Source organism: Mixophyes fleayi, chromosome 2, assembly GCF_038048845.1.
Source record: "Mixophyes fleayi isolate aMixFle1 chromosome 2, aMixFle1.hap1, whole genome shotgun sequence".
Taxonomy (NCBI): domain Eukaryota; kingdom Metazoa; phylum Chordata; class Amphibia; order Anura; family Limnodynastidae; genus Mixophyes; species Mixophyes fleayi.
In genome coordinates, this window is record NC_134403.1 from 340,257,253 (window position 1) to 340,283,818 (window position 26,566).

The 26,566-nt window shown below is 38.3% G+C and overlaps 1 protein-coding gene and 1 long non-coding RNA gene across 4 annotated transcripts in view; one reads left to right on the forward strand and one right to left on the reverse strand.

Annotated features, from left to right (window-relative positions):
* Window positions 1–26,566, reverse strand: part of EPHA3 (EPH receptor A3) — a 293,753-nt gene that overhangs the window by 251,775 nt on the left and 15,412 nt on the right. For both annotated transcript variants that reach the window (XM_075197046.1, XM_075197045.1), the window contains exon 2: window positions 7,045–7,109. In XM_075197046.1, the coding sequence (XP_075053147.1) occupies window positions 7,045–7,109 (65 nt within the window). The remainder of the gene's footprint in view (window positions 1–7,044; window positions 7,110–26,566) is intronic.
* The window catches only part of LOC142139443 (uncharacterized), a 95,648-nt gene continuing 90,857 nt past the window's right edge, over window positions 21,776–26,566 (forward strand). For both annotated transcript variants that reach the window (XR_012688202.1, XR_012688201.1), the window contains exon 1: window positions 21,776–21,892. This is a non-coding gene — a long non-coding RNA (uncharacterized LOC142139443). The remainder of the gene's footprint in view (window positions 21,893–26,566) is intronic.

Consider the following 26,566-nt stretch of genomic DNA (forward strand, 5'->3'; position numbering starts at 1 on the left):
ACTGTAATGCTGTTCCTTCCTTTCACACATTATTACATCGCTGCGTAGCCTAAACCCCAACCAACAAAAAGTCTTGTCTGTATAAAGTAAGTGAATGTATTCTCCCACCAATAAAAATAATCATTACCTCTAATGCTGGCAGGCATACATAACAAAACAAAGAACGAGGCTGAATTCTGAAACATGCTGCCCCTTCAACTGAATGCCTTGCTGTTTATAAAGTAAAAAGTTATAGCAACATAGCTAATCAATGTTAATGTTGACAGCATGCTTTTAATGGATAATTCTAAAAGTTATAGTGTAGTAGTCACCCAGGATTGTGATTATATATATATATATGTGTGTGTGTGTGTGTGTGTGTGTGTGTGTGTGGGGCGAATAACAGGTAGTGGAGTAGTTTATTGTTATATTTTCTTATGGTTATGATATAGCATATCAATCATCTACTGCACATGCACTGAATATAAGGTGGACAAGGGAATTATAGAACAGTATGACCACCTCAATACTGCTGTGCTGTATATTCAGGTGGGCGAAGTATGTATGAACGGTGCTGTAAGTGTGGTTACAAAGCTAACATGATAAAAAGTCATTTACAGCAGTCCTATATACTATAGCTGCCGTATTTTGCATTAAATTGCACTACGCATGTCTAGAAACGGACTATACGCCAGTGAGCGCAAGAACATGCAATTCATCTTCGAACGCAAGGGACACTTCCGACAGCCTAGGATTTCATGGGCATAACGAGGAGGGGATTGAGTGTATGCATGTAGTCTATGTACAGTAAGGATGTGCCAAGCTCGAGCGCATTCAAGCTTCAGCCATCTCTCAGGTGTTTTTCAGTCATATCACTTGCACCAGGTCTGGTGTAAGTGCCGAGTGATAGTGATGATGGTCGCGTATGTATGCTAGAGCATGTGTTTGTGATCTAGAGCAACTGTAAAGATGCATTTTATGTACAGTAGACAGTAATAACATCATGATACATGTATTTCATGTAAAGAAAAAAAAGTAGAAAAAAAGTTAATGTTTTTGAGTAACCATTAACAGGTGGGAATAATTGAATACTTTTTGTTTTGTGTACATTCTGCTGGGATTTTATATTCCACATATGTATAGCATGTATCCAGCAGTGCCGTTACCGTAATAGCAGTGCGTTCCTACATCCGTATTCAGCAAGAGATGTTTTTTCAGATCTGCGTCTAGCTGAATACGGACGTCTGTATGCCCGATGTACATGCCTACAATGCAATCATTTTGCGTGCCTTAATAAATCAGGCCTTAAGTCAGTGGTTCCCAAATTTTTGCAGTTCGTGGCACCCTTAGAGTCTCCATAATTTTTTCAAGGCACCCCTCCAAAATAATTTCAGAGCAGTCCTATTTTATAAGTAGTTGGGTCAAAAAAACACTCTGCCCCCTCTGTGCATCCGCACCCTCTGCCCCCTCTGTGCATCCGCACCCTCTGCCCCCTCTGTGCATCCGCACCCTCTGCCCCCTCTGTGCATCCGCACCCTCTGCCCCCTCTGTGCATCCTCACTCTGCCCCCCTCTGTGCATTCTCACTCTGCCCCCCTCTGTGCATTCTCACTCTGCCCCCCTCTGTGCATTCTCACTCTGCCCCCCTCTGTGCATTCTCACTCTGCCCCCCTCTGTGCATTCTCACTCTGCCCCCCTCTGTGCATTCTCACTCTGCCCCCCTCTGTGCATTCTCACTCTGCCCCCCTCTGTGCATTCTCACTCTGCCCCCCTCTGTGCATTCTCACTCTGCCCCCCTCTGTGCATTCTCACTCTGCCCCCCTCTGTGCATTCTCACTCTGCCCCCCTCTGTGCATTCTCACTCTGCCCCCCTCTGTGCATTCTCACTCCACTCTGCCCCCCTCTGCATTTCGGGGGCCAGGGAGAAAACAAAAAACAAAACAAAAAAAACAACTTACCAATCCGGCGGCGCCCAGGACCCAGCATCCTCCTCTCACCCGCCGCTTGTCACTGAATGTCAGACTTGATGACGTCACGCCCAACATTCAGTGAGAAGCGAGAAGGGGGGATGGTGGTTCCCGGGCGCCGCCGGATTGGTAAGTTTTATTTGATTTTTGTTTTTTTTCTCTTCCTGGCCGCATCACCCCTGTGACAGCGCCACGGCACCCCTGGGGGCCGCGGCGCACACTTTGGGAACCAATGCCTTAAGTGTTTCCTTACTGGAAGCTGCAATAATCATCTCTTTCAAAATTGATGCTGGTACTGTGCTTTTGTATATGAGCACAGTAAAGCTAGGGCAGTATAGGTGTACAGATATGCAATTTACCTAAAGAAACGATCTCGCTAAATCAACATAACATCTGCAGCCAGTACACAGCTTTACATGTTCAAGTTAGTGATCTGGTACATGGGATGGAATTTATCATACAATGTGCAGAATGTGGTCAGCAGAAAAACAAGAGCAATAAATTATTTTTGGCAGAATGGGGAATTCACTTTCTAACATGATGTATCAAAAATAACTAAAGTTCTACTTCTACAGAGGAAAGAAAATCATTACTACAGAAGACTATTCTTTCCTATGCCAAGGTGAGGAAAATGTTACAATGTCACCTACATCTGCTACAGAGATAAGCAGGAACATTCTGCTTGTCCAAGACGATAAACCGTGTACAGTTTTATAGAATGTACAAATGTATTCCGTTTTATTGGAGGATATTACATGTTAGATACACCTGGAAGCTTCTTCTTCCCTTTCATCATCTTTTAAATACTTCCAGGACTTTTTATTGCTGTCTAGAAATCAAAGTCCATCCTGCGCTTTTTTGCAGAGAAAACAACAATTGCTAGATTAGACAATGTTATTGTAGAAGGTTTGGCATGCTGTCAGCTGCGAGGTGTGCCAGGACAAGCAGACACATCGATGACAGATATATTAAGTACCCGTGATAGAAAGCACTCACACTGGAGGGACAGATAGAGTTACACTGCCTGTGTTTGGATGCATTTAATGAGTGAAAATAGTGTCATCATTCATATACATACTGTCTTAACCCTTTGTCTGAGTAAACTGAAGGTGATACTATATATAAGTATTTATAATTAGTGACATAGGGCCTGATTTATTAAGGATCTTAACTTAAGAAACTTCTTATTTCAGTCTCCTGGACAAAACCATGTTACAATGCAAGGGGTGCAAATAAGTATTCTGCTTTGCACATAAGTTGAATACTGACTGTTTTTTCATGTAGCACACAAATACTTGATAGCTTATTTGTACACTGAAATTTAAAGTTGATATTTGTGTGCTACATGAAAAAAAGAGTCAGTATTTAACTTATGTGCAAAACAGAACACTCATTTGCACCCCTTGCATTGTAATATGGTTTTGTCCAGGAGACTTAAAGAAGTTTCTTAAGTTAAGATCCTTAATGAATCAGGCCCATAATGAAGTTGCTTACAGGCCCAACTAGTTCACCACCCGCTATCCCTGTTTGTTTTTCCCAGGCCCAAGCATTCTGTAATAAATACATTGTTCAATATTACTTTTGGTATAAGTTATATATATTGTTATTAGGAGCCTACCGGAATGCAATGTATTTATTGCGTACCAGCTCTCCTGCTAACATGTCCCTACTGCTCCCATCAGAATGACTTAGGCTGGGTACACACTCCAGAAAATTTCTCCGGATGCGACATCATTAACAGTTTTACCAACGACTGAGCGCCTCGCTCAGCATGCGGATTCATGTGTACACACTTACACAACGTTACACGAGTAACCTTCAGATCTGTGCTCTTCATCTGTCAAAGCCCTCTGCTGAAAAGATCGTGACTCTGTAAACTCTACGGAGATCTGTCTACACTGATGGTCGTGAGTGCGTACACGCTGCAGGATTGGAACAACATCGTTCCATCATTGAACAAGAGTTTTAGCCCGTTTATAAAATCAAATGAAACGATACAATGTGCTTTGGAATGATAATCGTTCATTGTTGCAGTGTACACACTAATGCGATATTGGGCCGAACAGTCGATTATCGTGTGATTGGCCCGATAATCGGATGAAAAACATGTAGTGTGTACCCTGCCTTACCCCCAGTGCCGTAACTTAGTAATCTAGCGCCTGGGGCGAGAAAGACAAATGCCGCCCCCCTAGCCCTCAATTTTAACCAAATGAACCTGAAACATTCCTAAATTGCGCCCCCCTTCAACGTTGCGCCCTGGGCGGTCGCCCCTATCGCACACCCCTAGTTACGGCCCTGCTTACCCCCTGTATGCCACTCCTCTCTAGAATGTCCTTTACCCTTGTGTTCTCCTTTCATTACCTATGCCCCCAGCACACCTGTGTCTAATATCCTTTCCTCTATCAGTGACTCTGTCCGTTTGCTGTGCCCATCCTCCTCGGTACAGGCTCCTCTTGCACTGATTTGATCCATATTCTGCTACCCATTCTCCCACTTCTCTCCTTATAGGGAGAGGCAGTACCGTAACAAGGGTGGTGCGGGCGGTGCCGTCGCTCGGGGCGCAAAGCCAAGGGGGCGCAGCAGCCGCCCGCTAGCTGCCTTCAGCCCTTAAGTTCCGCTTAAGGGCTGAAGAGAGAGATTTTAACTTACCAGAGTTTGATGCTTCAGTGGAACGCACACGCGTTCCATGGCGGAACTTAACGGCTGAAGCATCAAACTCTGGTAAGTTAAAATCTCTCTCTCTCTCTATCTCTTTCTGTCCTCCTACCAACCCCCCCCCCCCCCCCCCCAACTCCGCTCCCCCTCCTTAGATGGGGGGGCGTCGTGCCCTGTCTCGCCCAGGGCACCAAAATTTATAGTTACGGCACTGGTGAGAGGTCATACCCGGCCTAGTACCACACAGTTGCTGTGTACTGTTTGTCTATAATGTATTGCTCTTTTATGTCATGTACTAGTTTACTGTTTGCTATCTGTAAGGTGCTGCGGATCCTTTGTAACACCTTAGAAATAAAAGATAATACTACCAATATATTATCCAATTACTGTATACGCAATATAACATTTGTCTCTTTTATGTTTTAGATGTCTTGCAGTTTATTTGTATTTTTAACAATTGTTCTAGCAGCCTAGAATAAACACACACATCCAGCCCAGTCCATTATTCTCAAGAATATTGGTTTCACCCACAATATGTTTTTCCTTAATTTGTAGAGATGACAGGTCTATTTTAAACAGCAGTGTATCCAGACTCAGATAAAAGGGTTTTTGAGGTGTGAGTCTGAAGATCCTAAAAAAGAACTGAGCTGTCATACACAGATAGAGACATATACATTTACTTGTGAGCTTTCATACTTCACATTTTCTTTAGTAGCTTTCAATGATAATGTCAACAGTTTGCTCTAGAGACGTTTGCAGAGTTCAGGAAAATGACACGAGTTTAAAGTCCAACTTGAGCGGTTGGTGTCATTAGAAAGAGCCAGCACATATCTGAGAATTTTAGGTCAACTGCCAAGAATGCGGTTAATGCTGCAGAAACACAGCTGGATTAAGCCTTTTGGTAATGAGTGGAGTCGGATTTGATGGTGTGAAATTGCAGTGTATTTTTAATAAAAGAACAAAGATGTGACATATTTCCTCTGACTGAACAACTCCAGTTGTGATCCAGACATTTTGTGCTTCAGATTTAACGGAAAACTGACAAAAATCGCACAGGCATGAATGGCTGCAAACGGGAAACTATGAGGATTCCGTCAAGTGGTTAGAGCTCAAGTGGTTGTTATTTATAAGAATGGGCTTGTCGCTATGGATTAAAGGGGATTCCAACCTTCAGACAATTTTAATGTATTCCCTTACATATAACCTCCTGCAATTTTTACCCAATACGTTGTTTAGGCTTGTTCTTTCTGTGTTCTTCACCTCAGTCTTTATATCATCTAAACACAGTTGTGTATTTTGTTGAACCCAAATACAACACAGCTCATCTCCACTCGTTATATTGGATGCCGCTGTATGCACAGATTAGCATTTGTTTTGTATACAGGGTCATCAAAATAAACAACTGTGTTTAGATGATATAACGACTTAGGTGAAGAACACAGACAGAAGAAAGATGGGACAATGCATTTGGTAAAACTCACAGGATGGTATGTATAAATGAACACATCGGGCCTCATTTAGAGTCGGACGCAAAGTCCGTTTTAGGCGCATCGACCAAAAAACCACTATCATTCATGTGCAGCAAGCACCATATCCGCCTGCATCTTGGACTTTTTTTACACTTGCGACAGCTTGCGGCTTAATATGAGGGAAAGGGCAGAACACGGAATTGGGAAGGAGTGACCCCGTAAGAAAATCCTAGACGCAGTAAGGCGTAGACGCAACACACATCAAAAATGGCTAAAAACGTGCGGCAGGAATTAGGTGGCGCAAGTAGCCAGATAGCTACAGGAACTGCTCGCAGCTTGGTAGGGTATTACGAGTGGGACACAACTGGGGTTGCTTGCCACACGTAATACCCTACCAAGCTGCGGCACACTCCCACTCCTACACTTATAAGACAGACATTGCGTCCGACACTAAATGAGGCCCATTAACGTTACCTGAAGATAGAAAACATATATAATCATTTAAGTTTCAGTATTATATTCAGTATATTATTTAAATAGTCTCCTGAAGTTTTGTAGCAGCAATGGTTCCCATACCACTGAAGCTTTGAGGAGAAGGAGGACAAGATCAGTACAAAATGTTCTTCATAAACAAACAAGCTCTTATGTGGCTGAATATCATGTTCATTTTTAACTGTTTTCTATCCATTTTTATATTTATCCCGGCATAACCTTCTTAAATGACCCAGAACCTGAAAGGGTTAATCATTGGATATACATTATTCTGTCCCACAGTCTACATATGAGATAAGATGTGTTCTACAAGGTACCCTAGAAATAAAACACAAACCATCTTCCTGTGCTGAAACTATTTGTCCTTTCGACATCCAGAAGAAGCTTAGCAATTCTGCAGTGTACCATGAAAAAGGAAACATTCGTTAAATAGCATATTGTTCTGAAACAGCATTTTCCCATTTCACAGTCTAGTAAACTCACCCCATGTGACGGGTAGGAGATCCAGCCCAGCTCCCCCTGAATCGCTTTTGAATCCAACAGATTAACTACAAAAGAAGAGAAAATAAAAATAAATAAGGGGAATGGAATGAGATATCTGTCTGCGTCCAGTTAACCTAAAAGACGTGTTTATTTGTCATCCCACAAACGGTTTCATTTTTTCAGGTGGTCTTGTGGGTCGGAACTAGAAACAGACAAATGGAACAGCCAGACTCATTCACACTGAAACAACAGCACCACAAAGGACACAGGAGTTCTGAAAACAAACACACAGCGTGTTCTGGGGAGGAAGCTTAGTCTAAATTATTAACAGATAAGGAAGGTAAAACTATTAATTAGATTAACTAAGCAGTTTTTTTTCAAGTATGTCTTATACCCTGCACTAGGGGTCTTAAATAACATTTGATAGTTCATTCCTTCCCTGACCTAACATTTTTAGCAGTATGAAAGTTTTGAACACAATGCCCAGCAAAATAATACAAGCTTTATAATGTGAAGATACCAGGAATTGTGACATGTGTTCAACAACCAATTTAGGGCCACGCAGAAGTGGAATATAGCTAGTGTGACTCAGATGCAGAGTCCATAATTGGTAATAAAAATAATAATAATTAATAATAGTAATAATTACAACATTAGTTTGCATTTTATTACTATTGTTGGATCATCGTATTATATGTATATTAATAACATTTTTTTTCTAAACGAAAAAAAACTGGACTATTGTTTTTTTTTTTTTTTTTCAAAACGTCTGAAATCCTCCATGTCGGGAATTACGTCGCGATTAACATGTCGTTCTAACTGGTGTCAGGATTCAACTGTTTGCACACTCGTGCCCTACCCTTTGGACCAGGACCCTTTCTGCGTGGTGTTTATATGTTCGTACCATGTTTGCGTAGGTTTTCTCCCACAGTCCATTTGTAGATTGATTGGCTTTTGACAAAGTGTAAGCTACAATGGGTCAGAGACTGATGTGAATGACTACATATGCCAGGGCATATGATTTGCACATATATACATATACACACACATACATACATACATACATACATACATACATACATGATAATATATAATTTGTGAGATGAAGCCATTCCAGAGTGACCAGTGACATCACACGAAGACTTGGATCCAGTAAGGAAGAGTCATGGTGATGTCACTGGTCACTGGTGAATAGGGCGGCTAAAACTTTAATAAATATTGCTTCAGCCCCCAAAAAAGAATTTTAAAGCTATGTGTAAACATACATTCAAATAATTCACTATTTTAATAATAGTGTTTAATCTGTAGCTATCGAACTTTGAGCTACTATGTAGAATGGTTGTAGGGTCACGAATCATAGTGGTTTCAAATAACTATTACACATGACCAGTGAACTAATGTTTGTTCCCTAAACAATCCTGCTAAAGAACACATATATGAATGTCCAGTTCTCATGTAGTTTTAATAATTTTGATATGTTCCCATTAACATTGGCAACATTAAAAGGAGTTCTGAGGTAAGTACCATGATGGATAACTGTAGTGGGTGGCCTGTTTGGGTCAATTATTTATATTATTTTAAAAACTCAATTTCAGTTTTCAGAGAAGTAGAGCAGATTAAAGGTCAGGTTGCATGGGTGTGATTTGACCAAAAAACAGACATATTATTTGTTAAGGGTGTGGAGTTTTTTCCTAATAAAAATCATAGTCTGTGGGACTGGAGTTTGAGAAGGAAGGTGGGGCGGAAAAACAAGATTGCTGGAGCCGGTGTGTGAGCTAGAAAACCCTGCCAACAACTGGAACTTTGCTACTTTACATCTATGCATAAAGTATTCCACTCTGTGTTAAAATGGGGAGAACCCTAAACAAAGCACCCTCCCCTCACCCCCGTTTTATGCTGTGTGCATGGACAGAGAACTTCCAGGATTTGTTTAGTTATTGAATATCTACACTTAAGACTTAACATGACATTACCAGTTGTTGATTATTAAGCTAGTTACCCACTGGCATTAAAAATGAACCTGTACTTCTAGGCTGTCTTCTTGAGCCCAGGTCTACTTTATGTTGGACATTACCATCACTCTCACTCACTGTCCCGTAAATAACGTGATCTCCATTACCAAGCTATCAGTGTGTAATGTGTTTAATCCATACTTGTCAACTTTGGTGTCATGATGTCTAGGAGGGGGCGTGGCCATGTGGATCATGTCGTTAAGCCGCACTCCCTTTCAAACGTTACCAATATTGGCCTATAACATCAGGGGGGCCAAGATGACCTCTTTAGCCCCGCCCCTACCCATTTCACCAACAAAGAGGGCAGGCTGCGGGAGGTTGCCCTGCTCTCCCGGGAGACTGGGAGAACTCTTAAAAATTTGAAAGTCTCCCGGACATTCCAAGAGAGTAGGCAACTATGGTTTAATCAGTATGTCTGCTCTATATTATTTTGTTTTCCTGTATCATGTAATGTTTTATGGATTGCTGCTGTCTGTGTATTGCATGCAAATATAAATGTCATATACGGTTCTGCTGACCTTTTGTGACACCTTATAAATAAAAGAAAATAATAACAATAATAATAATAATAATAATAGTAGTAATAATAATAAATCATGCTGTTATTAAATGTTTTTAATGCCAGTAAAACCACATAAGGAGAGCAAAGCATAAAAAAATGAGTAATTTTGCACCTGGGCAAAAGCATGTTGCATTGTTGGAGGAGGCAAATTTAAAAAGTGGGGCCAGATTTATAGTTGGGGTAGGGCATGTCCTAGATCAACTTTAAATTTCAGTGTAAAAATAAACCTATCAAGTATTTTTGTGCTACATGAAAAAGCAGCCAGTATTTAACTTATGTGCAAAATAATGAACTCATTTGCACCCCTTGTATTGCAACATGGTTTGTCCAAGAGCAAACTTGCTCCTATTTTTTGCTTTACTCTCCTTAATGACTGGAGAGTTTTCGTAGATGTAAGTATGAAACTAGTGATTTACTTGTTCAATAATCTCTAAACACAAATACCTGAAACAAGCAGGAAGATCAATAATATTCCAGTATCAGCAGCGCCGCTCAATGAGGGTACAGAACAACAATCGCTCGGCCAAAATACACACAATATCCCCTTCTTAGTAAGAGAAAAAAATCAATGCCCGTGCTGGTTCTCATTAGTGGGACATGTAGACTGTGTACACAATCAATAGACTTCATGAAAGAAAAGGACAGCGAGAGAGGAAGACGTTAGCACTTATCACACTGCAGTCATACTGTGCCCACTGACATCTTATTCATTCTCTCTCTGCAGCCAACACACACCCAGAGATCCATTTAGCTTCTAGGATCAATTCCACTTTCATCCCGAAAAGACAAAGTAAATATTTACAGATAACCTAGATGTATAAACGAGCGCAGCTGCCTTGAATCCAACCATTTAGTTGGTCACCTGGAACATCCAAGTTTTTACGAATCCGATTTTCTGGTACTGAAGATGATGAGCGCCCAACTTCATTGGTTCCTCTTTCTATGGAGGTTTATTTGAGCATTTTAATTTGCTATTCTGGCTCAGTTGCAATCTCATTAACTGTGTATTGGGAGATGCCATGTGACTTTATGTCAGCATGACGGTTACTGTGCTGCGAAACTTGTATGAAAAAGGAGAATCTCTTGTGGTTGTTTATCGTTATAAACATGTGAATGAAGTTACAAAATAAAAGTGTGTTTGCTAATAAAAGACTGAGGGCCTCATTTAGAGTCAGACACAATGTGTGTCTAAGACTTACATGTAAGAGTAGGAGTGGGAGTGAGCCGCATCTTGGTAGGGTATTACGAGTGGCATGCAACCCCAGTTGTGTCCCACTCGTAATATCCTACCAAGCTGCGACCAGTTCCTGCAGCTAGCTCACTACTAGCTAACTATTTGCGCCACCTAATTCCTGCCGCACTTTTTCAGTCTTGTTTTGACCTGTGTTCGGCCTGCGTCTTGATCCGACTAGGGTGGTTTTTGCGGGTAGACGCCCATAGTATCTGAATTATTCATGGTCACGCCTACATAACTCCGTGTTCTGCCCTTTCATCCGTACTAAGACGGAAGCTGTGGAAAGTGTACATTGCATCTGAAAAGCAGACGGAACTGCAGGTAACTGTTCCTTTCTGCGCATGCCCCATCAGTGGAAATGTGAGGATGCCCCTGAAACGGACTTTGCGTCCGACGCTAAATGAGGCTGTAATAATCTGGCAGTGTAAAGTGAGCAATGGTAAACAAATCTGCTGTACACCCAAGGGATGTTTAGTTGTACTCTAAACAAGGATTATTATTTTCTCAGAAAGGACTCATCCAATTGACCTGAAATTTGGTATACTGACATTATTTGACAAAAAAATTATAATAGTGAAGTCAGTTAACTTCCATCATCCCCCCTTCCCCCGTGGGAGGGGTAGTAAAGGCTAAATTTACCAGTTGAGGGCTCAAACTCCTGACCATGTGGGCATTTATTTACCAGAGCCTGTGTTTAGTCATGGACAATTGTATGTCGCATTTTCACAAGTACGGAGAAGCAGTGATGTGAAAGTGCAGGTTATGACTACTGCCCTTCAAGGAAGACTGATTGAGCACAGCGATAAGGTGTTTAGCAGAAACGTTGTGTATCGAGAGGTTTTAGAACAGTAAGAGATTAAGGATGTGGCGATGAAGATGAAGGATGAGGTGATGGAGAAGAATGATGAGGTGGTGACATGTGGATAAAACCATGTTAAAAAAGGGCACTTACGTCGGGAAGTAACGCTCTTCCCCTGAGGAAGCCTGGCCTAGCCCCAAATGCATGACAAGAACCTTTTTAACACCTTAAGTACCTTGATTTGACTAGAATGCATGAGTATCATGCACGGGTTAACTTGTCTTATATAAGATGCCAATGTCTGTACATCTGGTTTAATAAGAATATTGACATACACTGATAGCTTGAAAGCTGCTGAATGTGTGACTGGGCATCCGTGAGGGGACTTGTATGATTGTATAAATGGGAAGAAAGTTAAAGATGACAGTTCTTGGAAGGGGTTTCTAAGATACATTCACTCATCTTTGCTTAACACCTTTTCTGATCGTCCTGTCTTACACAGAGCTTCAATTACAATCACAAATTCTGAGCTTGGATTAGTTTTTTTCAATGTTTTCTTTTCTTTTGTGCTGTGTTGGCTTAGCCAGAAATAACTTTTTTTTTCAGTTATAGCAAGATACATTTATACTGTTCTTTTCTCTTCAGGTGAGCTAGGACTTTCATTTAGTAGCATATTATATTAAATGTATATTTATTTTTTGGACAGGATAGAGAGAATGTGGACAAATCACAAAAATATGTACACTTTTTCCAATTTATACTCACAATTAGTGCAAACCAAGAAAATGTCCCCCAAATTTTCCCAAGTGTAGCGATACCAGATGGGAGACAATGAGGAGTCGCTTGAGGCTTCACTATTAATCATAATTGCCTACTTTTGGTATCCGGGAGAGGAGCGTGTCTAAAGGGCGGGAGGGTGCAGGGAGTGGCCAAACGCGTCAATTTGGAACCGCCCCCGCAGCAAATATGCCATTTTGTAGCGGGGGCGGGGCAAAAATGACGCAATTCTCAGCGAATTGCGTCATTTTAGCCCCGAAATTGCAGGATGCGGTAGACTTGCCAGCTCTCCTGGGAGTCCATGAGACTGACCCAAATTTCGGGAGTCTCCTGGACATTCCGGGAGAGTTGGAAAGTATGCTATTAATACATCCAATGCAACTTGGATCTCATAGTAACTATAACAACAAATACTATTAAATCCACTATTGTTAGAGCCAGGAACCCTGTTTTGATGCATTTAAATGCATTTTGTTTATAACCTACTTTAACACAAGGGTAAAGGAATGTACATGTTGACATATGTTTTAACAAAATACAAGGACATAACCTTGGAACATAACAGAATAATAAACATAAAACACAACTTGCAATATAGACCACACTTACTACAAAATAGTAAACAAAAACAAAATGCAAGATGTATACTATTATAGGCTGCATTTAGGAGTCATACAGCATTTTTGGAATCATTGAAGTGACTTGTCAATATTGATATATGTAACAGACTCAAAGATGGAAAGATGATGATGGGATGTAAGACAGTTGAGAAATATGAAAGTATTATCATCAAAGCTGTTTATTTTACGAAGCCACAAAACTCCACAGCGCCGGAGTTACAAATCATACAAAATATACATAAAAAGACAACAAGTCCACACGAGCTGCAGATGGGAGACAAGGGAAGAGATGACCCTGCTCGTACTTACAGTCTAGAGGATATTTTTCACAGTCTATTATTTGCAGTGATCATTCTGACCAAAGCAAAATCCTTGTTTATATTGTGTATTTTTTAAAGCAAAATATGATTTCTATATAAATATATAATGACTTGTACTTGGCAGCTTGACACATGGAAACTAGCCAAAATGAAGTGTTTTGGGGACAAAAAATGTGCAGAAGAATAATAATGCAATAAAAACAAACACTCTAAAAGAATCACTAAGCAGCCCACATGCTCTCGATGTGAATGATTTGAAGGCCACACAAAAATGAGTGTTCATAGCAAAGGTAATTCCCATCACCACCATTGGGCTGGAAAACTGTACTTATGTGACATAATTAGTTATTATTTAGAAAAAAATCTAAATTAGTTGGTTTGCACAAGAGTGACTCTTAAATCCCCCTTGTTTTAACAGCCGATCTGTGATGTTGGCAGGGATAGGTCTGGAATATGATATAAAGAGGACTAGGTCTAAGTCGGGCGTGGTCTGGGTGGATCATCCCCAGTGGTGCCCTAAGTTGTCTAAATATTTGGAGAAGTATCAGGACATTTATAAAAAGTCATGACCAGGCAACTGTAGAAAAAAAGTGGCCATAACAACTAGATTGTAACTGGCATTTTCGAATACAGTTTAGAAAATGAAAGCAAATGTCTACTTGGTTGCTATGGGTGAGCTCACTTTACAACCTATTCACCAGTGTTTATAAATTTGCCCCCCCCCCTGAATAAGGACATACAAAATCCAATTCAATATCCAGGTTTTCTCCTATTATATACATGTTTTCTATACCATTAGGGCCTGAGTCATTAAGGAAAGTAAAGCAAAAAAAAATGAGTAACTTTGCACCTGGGCAAAACCATGTTGCATTGGAGGGGGAGCTAAATTTAAAATGTGAAGGCAGATTTATAGTTGGGGAAGGGCATGTCCTAGATCAACTTTGAATTTCAGTGTACAAATAAAGCTATCAAGTATTTGTGTGCTACATGAAAAAACAGCCAATATTGTATCTTCTCTACCTGCACAATAATAAACTAGTTTGCACCCCTTGCATTGTAACATGGTTTTGTCCAGGAGAAAACTTACTCATTTTTGTTGCCTTACTTTCCTTAATGAATCAGGCCCGTAGTGTTTATGACATGGTGTCCTATAATACAATATAGATTTTGATTATTTATTTTCTTTAAGTGCCATTAAAATGTATATACGATTAATAATCCCAATGTTCATTTTGCAAGCATGTGGCTTAACTTCAAATATTTTTTGGATGCCAAACCATATGCGGTGCGGTGCTAGAGCCAAAATGAGGAACAAGGGATATAGTGACATAAACAGCAGCACATTTCTCGTGTTCTGTTGTGGTTTACAAGATGTTTATGGCATCAGCAGCTAAACAATGTTTAGGCTTTTATGTTTCATAAAAGCAGAGAATCATGATTACATTATTCAGATGTAATAGAACACACAGAGTAATAAATACACAATAGAAATCTGCTTATCGAACAGTTCTCCTGTAGCAGATCTGGGTCATATTCACAATGGAGACTGCCCTAGTAATGGTGAATAAATACACCCTAAGTTAGCCTTTGTGTACCCTTCTCCCATTGGGATCAATACCCACGTGTGCAGTTTATGTGAATTATTTATACATGCTAAACACATGAATCCTGCTTAATTATTAATAATATGTTAATATCAGTTTGTATTGTCTAATGCCCTAAGGGGCATATTCAATTAGCTTCCGGGATCGTGGCTACGCATGCTTCCGCCTTCTCGATACCACCCACGAGAGAGAGAGTTACTGCGCATGCGCAGCTCCATTTTGGCAGCGCTGTCCTACACAGCAGCCGCGGTGCTGTATACAATACAGCACCGCCACGGACGCTTCTTTGACAACGCAGCAGGGGGGGGGTTTCTGGAGACTCAGAAACCCCCCCTGCGTGCGCCACTGACACTATATCGCAGATCTGGCTGTACCGTAATTGCACATTATGTGCGCAGCTGCGCAATGCCAGAAGTTAATTGAATATGCCCCAAAGAGTGATATTTTAATCATTTCATTTTTACCCAATATTAATGTTTTTAAAATGACATACATTGTTTATTCTAAAGAAAAAGATAAGTATGATCCAAGAGCTGTTTCCCATACCTAATCTGTGTCCTGAGCAAAGCAAGGCTAAAAATCTCTGAAATGGGGTTTATTCCCCTTAAAATATCCATTGTATTTGATGAGAGGCTCCCTTTAGTATTAGGTTTTCAATCACTGTGTAATAAGAAAGACCAGCTCCAAGCAAAATACTTCTTAAGGACTTATCGTAATGCACTAAGCACAGTTTAGACACTGTAAGGATAGCCAATAATAGCAACACATTGAAGTCCTAAGTCTGTATTGTTAGTGCTGATCAAGAAGATACTTTCCCATACGGATATATTTAGTCAATGGCAAACTGTCAACTACAAAACACAAACCAATGTAATTTTGGCAGAGTCCTTTTATATTTTTTAAAATCTTTTTCTTCTTAAATGACAGTAATATAAAATTGTAGTGTAAAGTTTTATAGGGTATACCCTTCCCCAGCACACACTGGAAGCAAAGAATTAATTACAATTCTAGACTACTATACAGTTATGGGCATTATTAGAAGGGAAATCATTTTCTGCAGGTTTTACCATGTTGACAAATCTATGGTAAAAATTGTTTTAAACACTGCTCATTGTAACTACATATATTTCTATGAATATAATTGTTCTGTTCGGTACTGTGGACTTGCTGTTTAAGTGGGTTTCCTCCTGGCAATCCAGTTTCTTCCCACAGTCCCAAAACATATTAGTTGGTTAATTGGCTCCTGACAAAATGGACCCTAGGGTGTGTATGTTACGGAATTTAGACTGTAAGCTCCAATGCGGCAGGGACTGATGTGAATTATTCTATATCCTCTGTACACATTGTGTAATGATTGGCACTATATAAAACAATAGTAATAATAGTGACCCTTTCTATATTGTATTTCATCGAAATACTCTATCTAGATTTACAACTTTTAATAAGCCCATCTACTATCTACTGCTTTCAACTAATATGTCTCTTTTCTATGTACTACATGTCTATCGCATTTGCTTTGCCGGAGCCTGTGAGGTGATAATTGCTTTAAAGTAATTCTTTTGCCTATAAATGGACTTATCTTAAAGTATAGTAAAGCTTTTACTACAGAGGCAAATCTACAGTTAGCTGCTCAGTGCTTGGGCCAAATGATCAGTTGATATGGAGCCCCCAAAGTCTGATTGGCCAATTTCAGACAGCAATGATAGCGGAGGTGTGTTTACCGTAATGATACCTGATTGATCCCAATCCCGGTGTTGATCACGACTGTCTGACTAGTGTCCAACTGCATGTATGTGCAACTCTAAGGGATAGCTATTTAGACTGATTTTCGCTCATGAGTGTTCTCAGTTCAATATAATGGTATAATGGAATATTTTGGGAGCACTTCTTATGCACATAGGGCCTGATTTTGAGTCAGAAGCAAAGCAATGAAAAGGAGCAAATGTGCACCTGGGCAAAACCATGTTGCATTGGAAGGGGAGGTAAATTTAAAATGTGAGGACAGATTTATAGTTGGGATCCGGCATGTCATAGATCAACTTTAATTTCAGTGTAAACATAAATCTATCAAGTATTTGCGTGCTACATGAAAAAACAGCCAGTATTTTCTTTGCGTGCAAAAAAATAAGTCAATTTGTACCCCTTGCATTGCAACATGGTTTTGTCCAGGTATAAAATTTCTTTTCTTTGCTTTGCTCAGGCCCATAGTGCACTATGAGAAGGTGTTTCTAATGCTTTGTTAAAAGAAAGGATAAAGTACAAGGTTTATCTTTGGCTTTTAACAGGAGATGTTTGTAAACGCCCGTGAGTGTGATCCCTCATGGTCGTAGAGCAACACTACAGCACTACAGGATTAACAGTTTTCAAACAGCTGCAACACTGTTGCAACAATGTAACAACACTGATGTAGTTATTTATGGCTGCGTGCCAGGTTGTACTGAACAGGAAAGAAAGAGTGTGAGAGCCTAGAAAATTACTTTACCAACTAATTGATTTATGTCAGCTGCAATCTCCAGAAAACAAGTAGATAGCCTTATATGTGCTAATTATATTTCTGCCAAAAGACAGCAGAAAAGTTAATAATAATACCTATGGAATTCATTTACTTTCAACTGGGACATATGCATTTAAAAAAAACAACAATGTGTGAACTTACATCATAAGATGTTTTATGTGTCCTTGGTAGCTAGCTAGGGCAACAAGCTAGTGTCCTCTAACAGCAGCTATTAAATGAATTGTATCATGTGTTCTTTCAAAGGGGCACATAAGGAATACTGGGGTGCACAGAAAAGAGCAAAATGCTGTATGTCTTGCTTGGTCTTTCCGCTCACAGCACCGTCCTGTAGCCATTTTAAAGTGGTAAGTGATGACATTTAGGTGGTTATGCAGATTTAAATATTAATAATTGCTAAACATATATAAGGTGGTGAAATAATATAGTAGCCCTGTCCTCGGGATGAATTCACTGGAGTTTCTAAAAAGAAAAAAATGGAGGTGTTGCCCATAGCGACCAATCAGATTCTTTCATTTTCCAGAATGTACTAAGTAAATGATAGCTAGAATCTGATTGGTTGCTGTGAGCAACACCCCTACTTTTCCTTTTTAGAACCTTTAGTAACTCTACTACCCTAGGGTCTCATTTAGAGTTGGACGCAAGTCCTTTTGTTCAGTGCAAAAAGCACTTTTGTTCAAAGATCCGCCTCAGTTTACCCTCCGACTGAGATGGATCTCCCTCTTGCACCTCTCTGAGCTTAGAGAGGTGGAATATGGGAGGTAGTGGGCGAGCCTGGCATTGTAAAGGGGTGTTTGCACTCTTTACATGCTATGATGAATTGAAAGCAGCTGCAAATAGGTCTCTAAGAGACGTACATTTTGTAGATGCTTTCAGCTGGTGCAAGAGACCTTGATGTATTAAAAATCAAAGTAATTAAGATTTTTTTTTTAAAAAAAAAGGTGTGTAATTCCTCTCAAACAGCATAACCAACACTTGTGCTGTTTGGGGGTGGAAAAGAACAATTATCATTTTATTTTTTGCATTTTTTTAAAAAAAATTATCCGCTTTACAGGGTGTGGTGCATGATACACTTGCACGCCGGCCCATAAGTCAGATAAAGAGGCGTGTTTGTGCAATTTTCACAGTATTCTAAGTGGCCACTGACTCTAAATGAGGCTCCTAGTGCTTAATGAGAGAGGGTTGCATAAGGGAGAGAGCACAGAAATATCTTGGAGGTCCTAATCCCATTCTAGCTTATAATCAGAACATAACTACATTGCAAACTGCAAAATTAAAAACACAAAGGCAATCGTGAAAATATCATATAATACTTTTAGCGCACCGAGTGTGCTTCCAAAAATATGTTGTTATTTAAAAAATAGCTTTTGTCTGGCAACAGGAAAGGAACAATAATCCAGTAAATGGAGCTACGTATAAATAAAGTAAGAAATCATGAACAGTTCTTATTCCATTCTAAACTGCCTTGTTCACAGTGATTTGTGCAGATACGGTATGAGCCACATGGCGCTCTGCCTGCTAGGCTGTTTATTAAAATTAACTTATTTTACTGCTCTGCCTCTTGGGTTACTCCTTCATACACTTGAGAAGTGGGGTTTTCAGTGAATGAAAAAAAAAAATGTAATTAGTCGCTTCAGTTCCTGTATGTGCCAAGCTGTAGGGATAAATCTGCGCTCAGGAATAAATCTGTGCTAAACGCTTTGAATTCAGGCACAAAACGGCATGAAGTGTGAGCCTAGTCTGTACGCTCACAGGTCGTATTAGAAGATAATATAATTTAATAAGATGAAAACATTGCAAAAGCCGTATTTACTGCTGCAGGCAGATCATGTTAAGCAACGTGCTTATGTTTTTTAAAATAAATCCCACCAGAAAGCCTAGAACATGCTATATGTTGCTCGCAGATAATAAATTAATATACGGTGATAACCTTACTTGATTTCATATAAAGAGTAGTATTCCTCTAGTTTGGCAGACTAGTGTTTGCTTCCAACAGCTAACACTAGCCTGATCATTTGAAAACAGTGTATTTTTTTAACATTGGTCCCAAAACTGATTGGGCTTAGGAAGTGAGCAGACATCTGTGTAAAACTTACATCTTTAGTAAATCATCCCCTATGCGTTCTCCCGGCTGCAATTAGCTATATTCCTGCTTTTGTTGTAAATATTCTTTTGTAGTGATATCTATGTTATTTCCATCCAAGTTTTACTACAAGAAAAAAAATGATGTGCAGAATTGTGCACTATACGTATAGTGAGATAATGAGAATAAATAGAAAAAACAAATACCCTGTATTTATAAATAAATAAAATATATATATATATATATATATATATATATATATATATATATATATATATATATATATATATATATATATATATACACACACACACACACATACACTCACGTGCTAATATACATACAATTGTGTTTCAGCAGAAGTACCAACACACGCAAACACATACATACACTAATTATATATATATATATATATATATATATATATATATATATATATATATATATATATATATATATATATATATATATACACACACACACATTATATAGTTACTTCAAAGCCCCTTTAAATGGTTTGTATTTAAGCTAAATGTTAGAAATGTTCTGGAAAGTACACACTGAGTGCTGAGCGGAGCGAGGCCACACAAAGCCATTACCAGATAACTCCAGAACTTTTATAATAGTTGTTGACTTGTGCAAAAAAATGTACATTATAACGGTACAGTTTGTTTTAAAAAAAAAAAAAATAATAATCCAAATTAATTTCTTACTAAAACTACTTGCAGTGTATTTCGGCTTGAAACACGAGAACACCTATAAAAGATATGTTCCACCACAAACTCTTCTCGATGACGTTTAGACTTGGAACCCACACTTACACGTGCAGGCACATCTGCAGTTACAAATTACGTTTTTATTGAAAAGGAAATAAATTATTAATCGAAAAACAGTTCTTGGAAGCCGTTGGCATAAAATAAAGTAGGAAAGTGGAAGGAACAACATGACCAAATAGCATAATCTGTCGGAGGGCACTAGAGTTCTGACAGATCTATAAAGCTTAAAACTTAAAGATTTATTACATTTAAAGGAGTATTACAGCCATAAGTAGTTAAACAAGGGTATTGCATTTTTCTATTAATCATTAGTCTGTTGATTTTGTTTTTTTAACGTATATTAAGCGGATTGTAAACTACTTAAATATAAATATTATAAAGGCGAGATACAGCCTATAGAATATTGCTATCCAAAAGCAGAAGTTCATATAAAATAAAAAATGCTGATCCGGTGACCTATTAAAGAAACAGTTAAAACCTCTTTTGTTCTCTTGTGGGGATTTTGCAGCCTGAATGTGTTTCTACTCTAAACTGTTAAAAGACAGAAGGTTCCATTATTACAGTCAATGCAACCATTAAATAAATCCTGATTTACCACCCGGCATTGCATGTGCATGAGACAATATCCGCAGATCAGCACAGCCCTGTATATGTATGGAATCAGCACGCAGACTGGGAGAAGAGGGTGGGGGCTTAGGCAGCAGGAAGGAGAGGAATGACAAGCAGTGAGATCTCCATTATTAAAAGATGAGCCAAGCTAACGTGACAGTGTGTCTCCTGCTTGTGGAAACCAGACTATATCTGGGCCAAGCCTATGTTAACCGCAGTTGTTGGAGCATCTTATTTTGTGGCGTTTTATTTTGTCATCAATTAGCATTATTATTCACGTCACTTGCATGTGCTATAGCTACAATTAAGGTATATATGCTAAGCAGGTGCTTAACATGCGTCTGCAGACGTTGCAGCTGTCTGTCGGTTCAGGGCTACTGTTGCCAAGGGATATCAAATCTAAGTTTTAACAGAGTGGGAATTTGCTAAGCAACTGGAGTCTTACAGTGTCAGGGGACGCACCCACTGGCGTTTTTATGCATTTTATAAAAAATATTAGTAGAGATGCATATTGAACAAAAATGTTTCTCGTTTGATAGGTGGTTTTACATGCAGAATTACTAGCGTTTGTAGGCTTTCCAATGCATTGAAACAATATTTGTCTACTCAACCTGAATATCTGGGAGACTCCCTAATTGCAGAGAATCCTTCTGGACTCCCTGCAGAGTAGGTCACCATCTCCAGATTACAATTCACTTCGTCCTGGAGTGGGCGGGTCCCTGTTAATGTAGTTCGATGCCATGTGAGTCATTCTTACCCCACCCCCTGCTGTGCTATGATGCAAAATGCGTCACGCAGCCCCCACACTTAATCCTTGGAGATCCCGTAGGGGAGGTCCAAAAAGAAGGCGAGTTTGGGGTGAGAGACAGAATTGCACAGTAATGGAAAAAGGAGCGTTCTAACACAACAGAACTCAACGCAATGGAAAAACATTTCTATGGTAACACTAGAAAAAATTACGTTGAAGACTTATTTATATGAGTTTTGCAAATGTTAAAAACCCATGCAAAACACTTTTAAGAACACCAGTGGGTATGAACACGCACACAGCTGCTAGGAGCATGACAAAGTAGAAACTTTTCACAAGACTGAGCAATAATGTGTAAGGAATCACCATTAATTTAATATGTTCTGCCAACAGCCCTAGATTTGTGAAAAGGACACATAGGGCAGGACAGAGGCAGACGTTCCTTGTACTCTTATTTGTACCCAGCAGCATTTTTGATTCACCTATGAGTTTAGTCTAGAGGAAATAAAATGTCAGACATTATGGGCCTGAAATTTAAAGTTGATCTAGAACATGCCCTACCCCAACTATAAATCTAGCCCCATATTTTATATCTACTTCCCCCTCCAATACAACATGGTTTTGCCCAGGTATAAAGCAATATTTCATATTTCTATTGTGCTAGATATCTATATATTTGTACTGGTAAGTACAAGTGCTTTTTTTTGCTTCTATATAGTGCATTTATATTACTATGTAGGTGGTTCTCTGAAAAATACGGTGTGGTTGAGAGATGGCTTACCTCTTTTTATTGTTTTTAAAGTAACAACTTAAAATGAACTGAGGTATTGAGAAAAATTGACTTACAGGTTTAACTGAATTAGATAAGTATTAAGTTAGCCAAAAAGGGAGAGGTATAACTAAGGAAGATAACTGAATAAGGGGTGAAACGTGCCTAATTGAAAGGGGTTTGGCTTAGAGAATATTTGCGGTAAATCTGGCCCTGCCCATACAAACTCTGTTGTACATGTCCATAGTTTTGCTAATACAAATAAAGTTTTTAAATGAACCTTAAAATGATCAAACAATGTGTTCTATGTTAGATATAATTTTAAGAGTTATGACCTAAATAATACTTTACATTTATTTGAAATCATTAAAGTGAGCTTTAATTCCTCTGTAATATAATGTATTTTGTTTTGGTTTTTTTTTCTTTTATGACCACGTTTCTACTTTAATAACATGACATATCACAACATATCCAGCTAAGTTCCTGCAGCGGGGGGACTGGGTTCTGCTACATGTATAGATATGTTTATTATTCCTAAACAAAGACAGTTTAGCAGTACAGTCTCCAAAAGACTATAAAGTTAAAAGGAGATTATGTGACGTCTTGAACATAAACGCTTACTAGTTTACAAGCGGTTGTTACCATGAGTTACATGTAAAGCCAAACTTTATACACGCAACACAATAAAACATGTATTACATAACATAAATGTTTATATGGATTAAATAAATAACTACACTTAGAAGACTGCTTCTATTTAAGCTGCTTAGGTATTAAATAACATCAATATGAGAAATAAAATAATGGCAATTATTTAAAAAAAAGGAAAATAAATTTATATATAACATTTTTGTTCAAAATGTTTGGAGCACATTACACTTCTATATAACACCATCGCTAGGGTAAAGGTCTGGAGATTTTCCACAGCAGATAATAGTTAGATCATTTTTATTGAAAACTTGCAGTTAAAACATTGGGGTATAGTGAAAATATACCCATTCCCTTCAAGTAATAAAAAAAAAGAGATAATTAAAATATTAATAGGTTAACAGTAATATAAAAAACATATATACTTTCATATTGATGACCCATTATAGATGGATCCAGTTAGTAAAATGTAGCAGTAGGGTTAGTTTTCTAGAAAACCTCCTATTTCCACAATTTACCAATATATCTTTTCTCAAAGCAAGCATTTTAATTAGTGTAATGTTCCTGTAAAAACATTGCAACATGGTTCTCCAATACTACATACCTTGCTTTATGCAAATGATAAAATATGCTCAAACTGCTTCACGGCTATCTATCCCACACAGTTTCCACTGTGACTTTCTAGTCTAAATAAATTTGGCTTTTTGAGTTTTGTGCAAACAATTTATTTACCAGTATGTTTATGCTGAGACAATGTCATCACATCATAAACATAATTAAGAAATACTACACATTAGATTCCTGACAAACAAGCTATTCCACTCCTATATTATATAATTAGTCACCAACATAAAAAAAAATGGACATTCCAGTATATTGGGATTTCAGTATTTTGATCTAAGAACCCCAGGACTCATTTTATTTTAAAAGAAGCTCAAAAAAAATTGTGTACAATTAAACTTTATTCATAAAACATGCAAACTTGCATAAGCACATCAGTTTCTACTGCTGCTTGATTATCTGAATAAACAAGCAAATCAGATTAAAAATCAGAAAAAAAATAGATTGAAACATAAATGTTTAGCTTTTAGATTGTCATTTAGTTCAATATTTAGATCATGTTTTTAAAAACGGCACATGCTGCTCATTTTTTTTTTTGACAGTGCTCAGAACTTATGTTCTGCCTGTTTCAGAAAACAATCAACTTTCCTCTTAAAACTATTAAAGAAATAATATATATATTAAAAAAAACAACTTTCAACATTTTATTTAACATAGAATGATTGATTATAACCAGTAATATGTATATATTTATTATGGCTTTGTTATAACCTAATAATATTTTTGGCTATTGTCCTATTTAAATATTCTCCTTTCAAACAATTTCATATTTGATTTGCTTGTTCTAATCCTGGTTATAGACTTTGGAAAATATATGAATTCGATTTATAGTTGCAAAATTTAGAAATTACTGGGTGCAATTAGTTCTGGATTCCTTTTAAGGAAAATATTTTTCTTGATTTAAGTAAATCAATAAATCCCGGGAATAAGGAAATGTATTTGTAAGGAGAGGTAGGGCAAAATTCTTTATTGGACACCTCTTTGTAAAATTAAGTAGCACTAATCTGAGTACAAAAACAACTGTAAGGGCTCATTTGATTTTGATTTTTTTGTACATAAGAAGTTTTCGCCCCATAGAAAATACAGTTTTAAATTAAGCAACTCTGATTTTGTTTTTCTGAATCTGACACAACATAGTCAGATTCAAACCTCAGGTTTTCTGCTATTCATAATTTTTGTAATTATCCCTTTCCCCCCTAGTCAAATCTAATTATAGCCATTAATATTGTTTATTTAAGACAGGTTGTGACTATTTGAAGCGTGTCCTGCTGGGCGTCTCATCTCTAAAGAACACTTAAAGGATTCCAAAAGAACAGTACAGGATAGAATTGAACACAATACTCTAGTTTCACTCCTAAAAATAAATATTACTATTCCGAGAGCAAGCCACCTCTAAAATGAAGCATTATACAATTGTCTATATCCCGTCCTTCGATTTTTGCCTTTTTAATGATAAAATATTTTCTGCGCACATTGAACCACTAACTAAGGGAGTATGTCCAGCCAAACTAAATTTATCATTTGTGTACTGAATTTTTTTTATTTTCTACATTAATTCTTTTCTGTATTGATAGACTATGCCAGTGCTACTTTGCCATGCCTTACCAGACAGAGGTAGCAGAACATGGTGAGACGGGTGGATAATTAAACTTATTTTATGAGTCTTGTGGAGAAATAAGATGTGTTACTGCTGGCATGGACCAGTGAGACCCAGTACACTGGTTGATGGGTGCTATTTATGGTGACTGTGTTCTGCCAAGTACACTAACTGCACAATTAAATTAAACGCCACAATGATCTCAGTACCAACCATTCTGAATGAAATCAAGCTGGGGACAAATTTCCTACTTATCTCTGTAGTCCTCAACTCCCAACTTTCCTGAATGGAAAATCAGGACAAATTAGGCCACCTTCCAAGCACTGCCTGTTATTGTGTACGTTGGCATGGTTGGTATGCTAACTAGGCCTTCCATGCATAGCAGGTAGTAGAGAACATAAAAAAAAAGTACAATTTAATATGATAAAGAAAAAATACAAAACATTTTTTAAATATTGTTAAGTAGGGATGAGCTAAATTGTAGTTACATTTTGAAGTCTTGTTGCCGGAGAGGCCTTTCATAGAGGTCAAACAATCTTCAAGTTCCACATTTAAATTAATAATCAGGTAGCGTGCCCCCCTCTACTAGCACTAGCGCTAGACATCCTGCACTGGTTTTCACTATTTCAGGAAGACCATTAGAGTCAGATCCCCATCTAGGCTGACATCTCTGTGGAGTGTCCTTAAAAGTATGTCCTTCTTTCTAGAGGATTTCAGGATGAGCTTCCCGACCTAACTGGCCTGTGGAGACCAGGGTAATTACCAAGATTTGGACCATAAGGGTGGCAACTTTGAACACTTAAACCTAAATTTCACTGGAAATAAGTGTAATTTTTACGGCCAAATCTGGAGTGAGGCAAAAATGTTGCCGATCTCTGTTGACAACATTTTAGAAGTGTTAGATGTAGTCTGGGCAGATAACCCCTTTCAGTTTTGGTACATCACCCTGTCTACTAATTAAATGCATTTGTTAAGTAATAAAAACTTCAAGCCTTACAACTCAGTTAATTAAAAAATATTACATAAAATGTAATATATTGTTGTACCAATAATGTTAAATCACATAAATTGCTCCTACATATTTCTGGAAAGTGAGTAATGCTCACACTTACTGAATTAAGCTACAGTAAATCTTTTAGCAGCTAATGTACCATATATTAGTAAATGTTTCTGCATAAATGTACTGGGTAAATGATGGTTAGATTTAAACTGGTGACGCTTGCTGCTATTT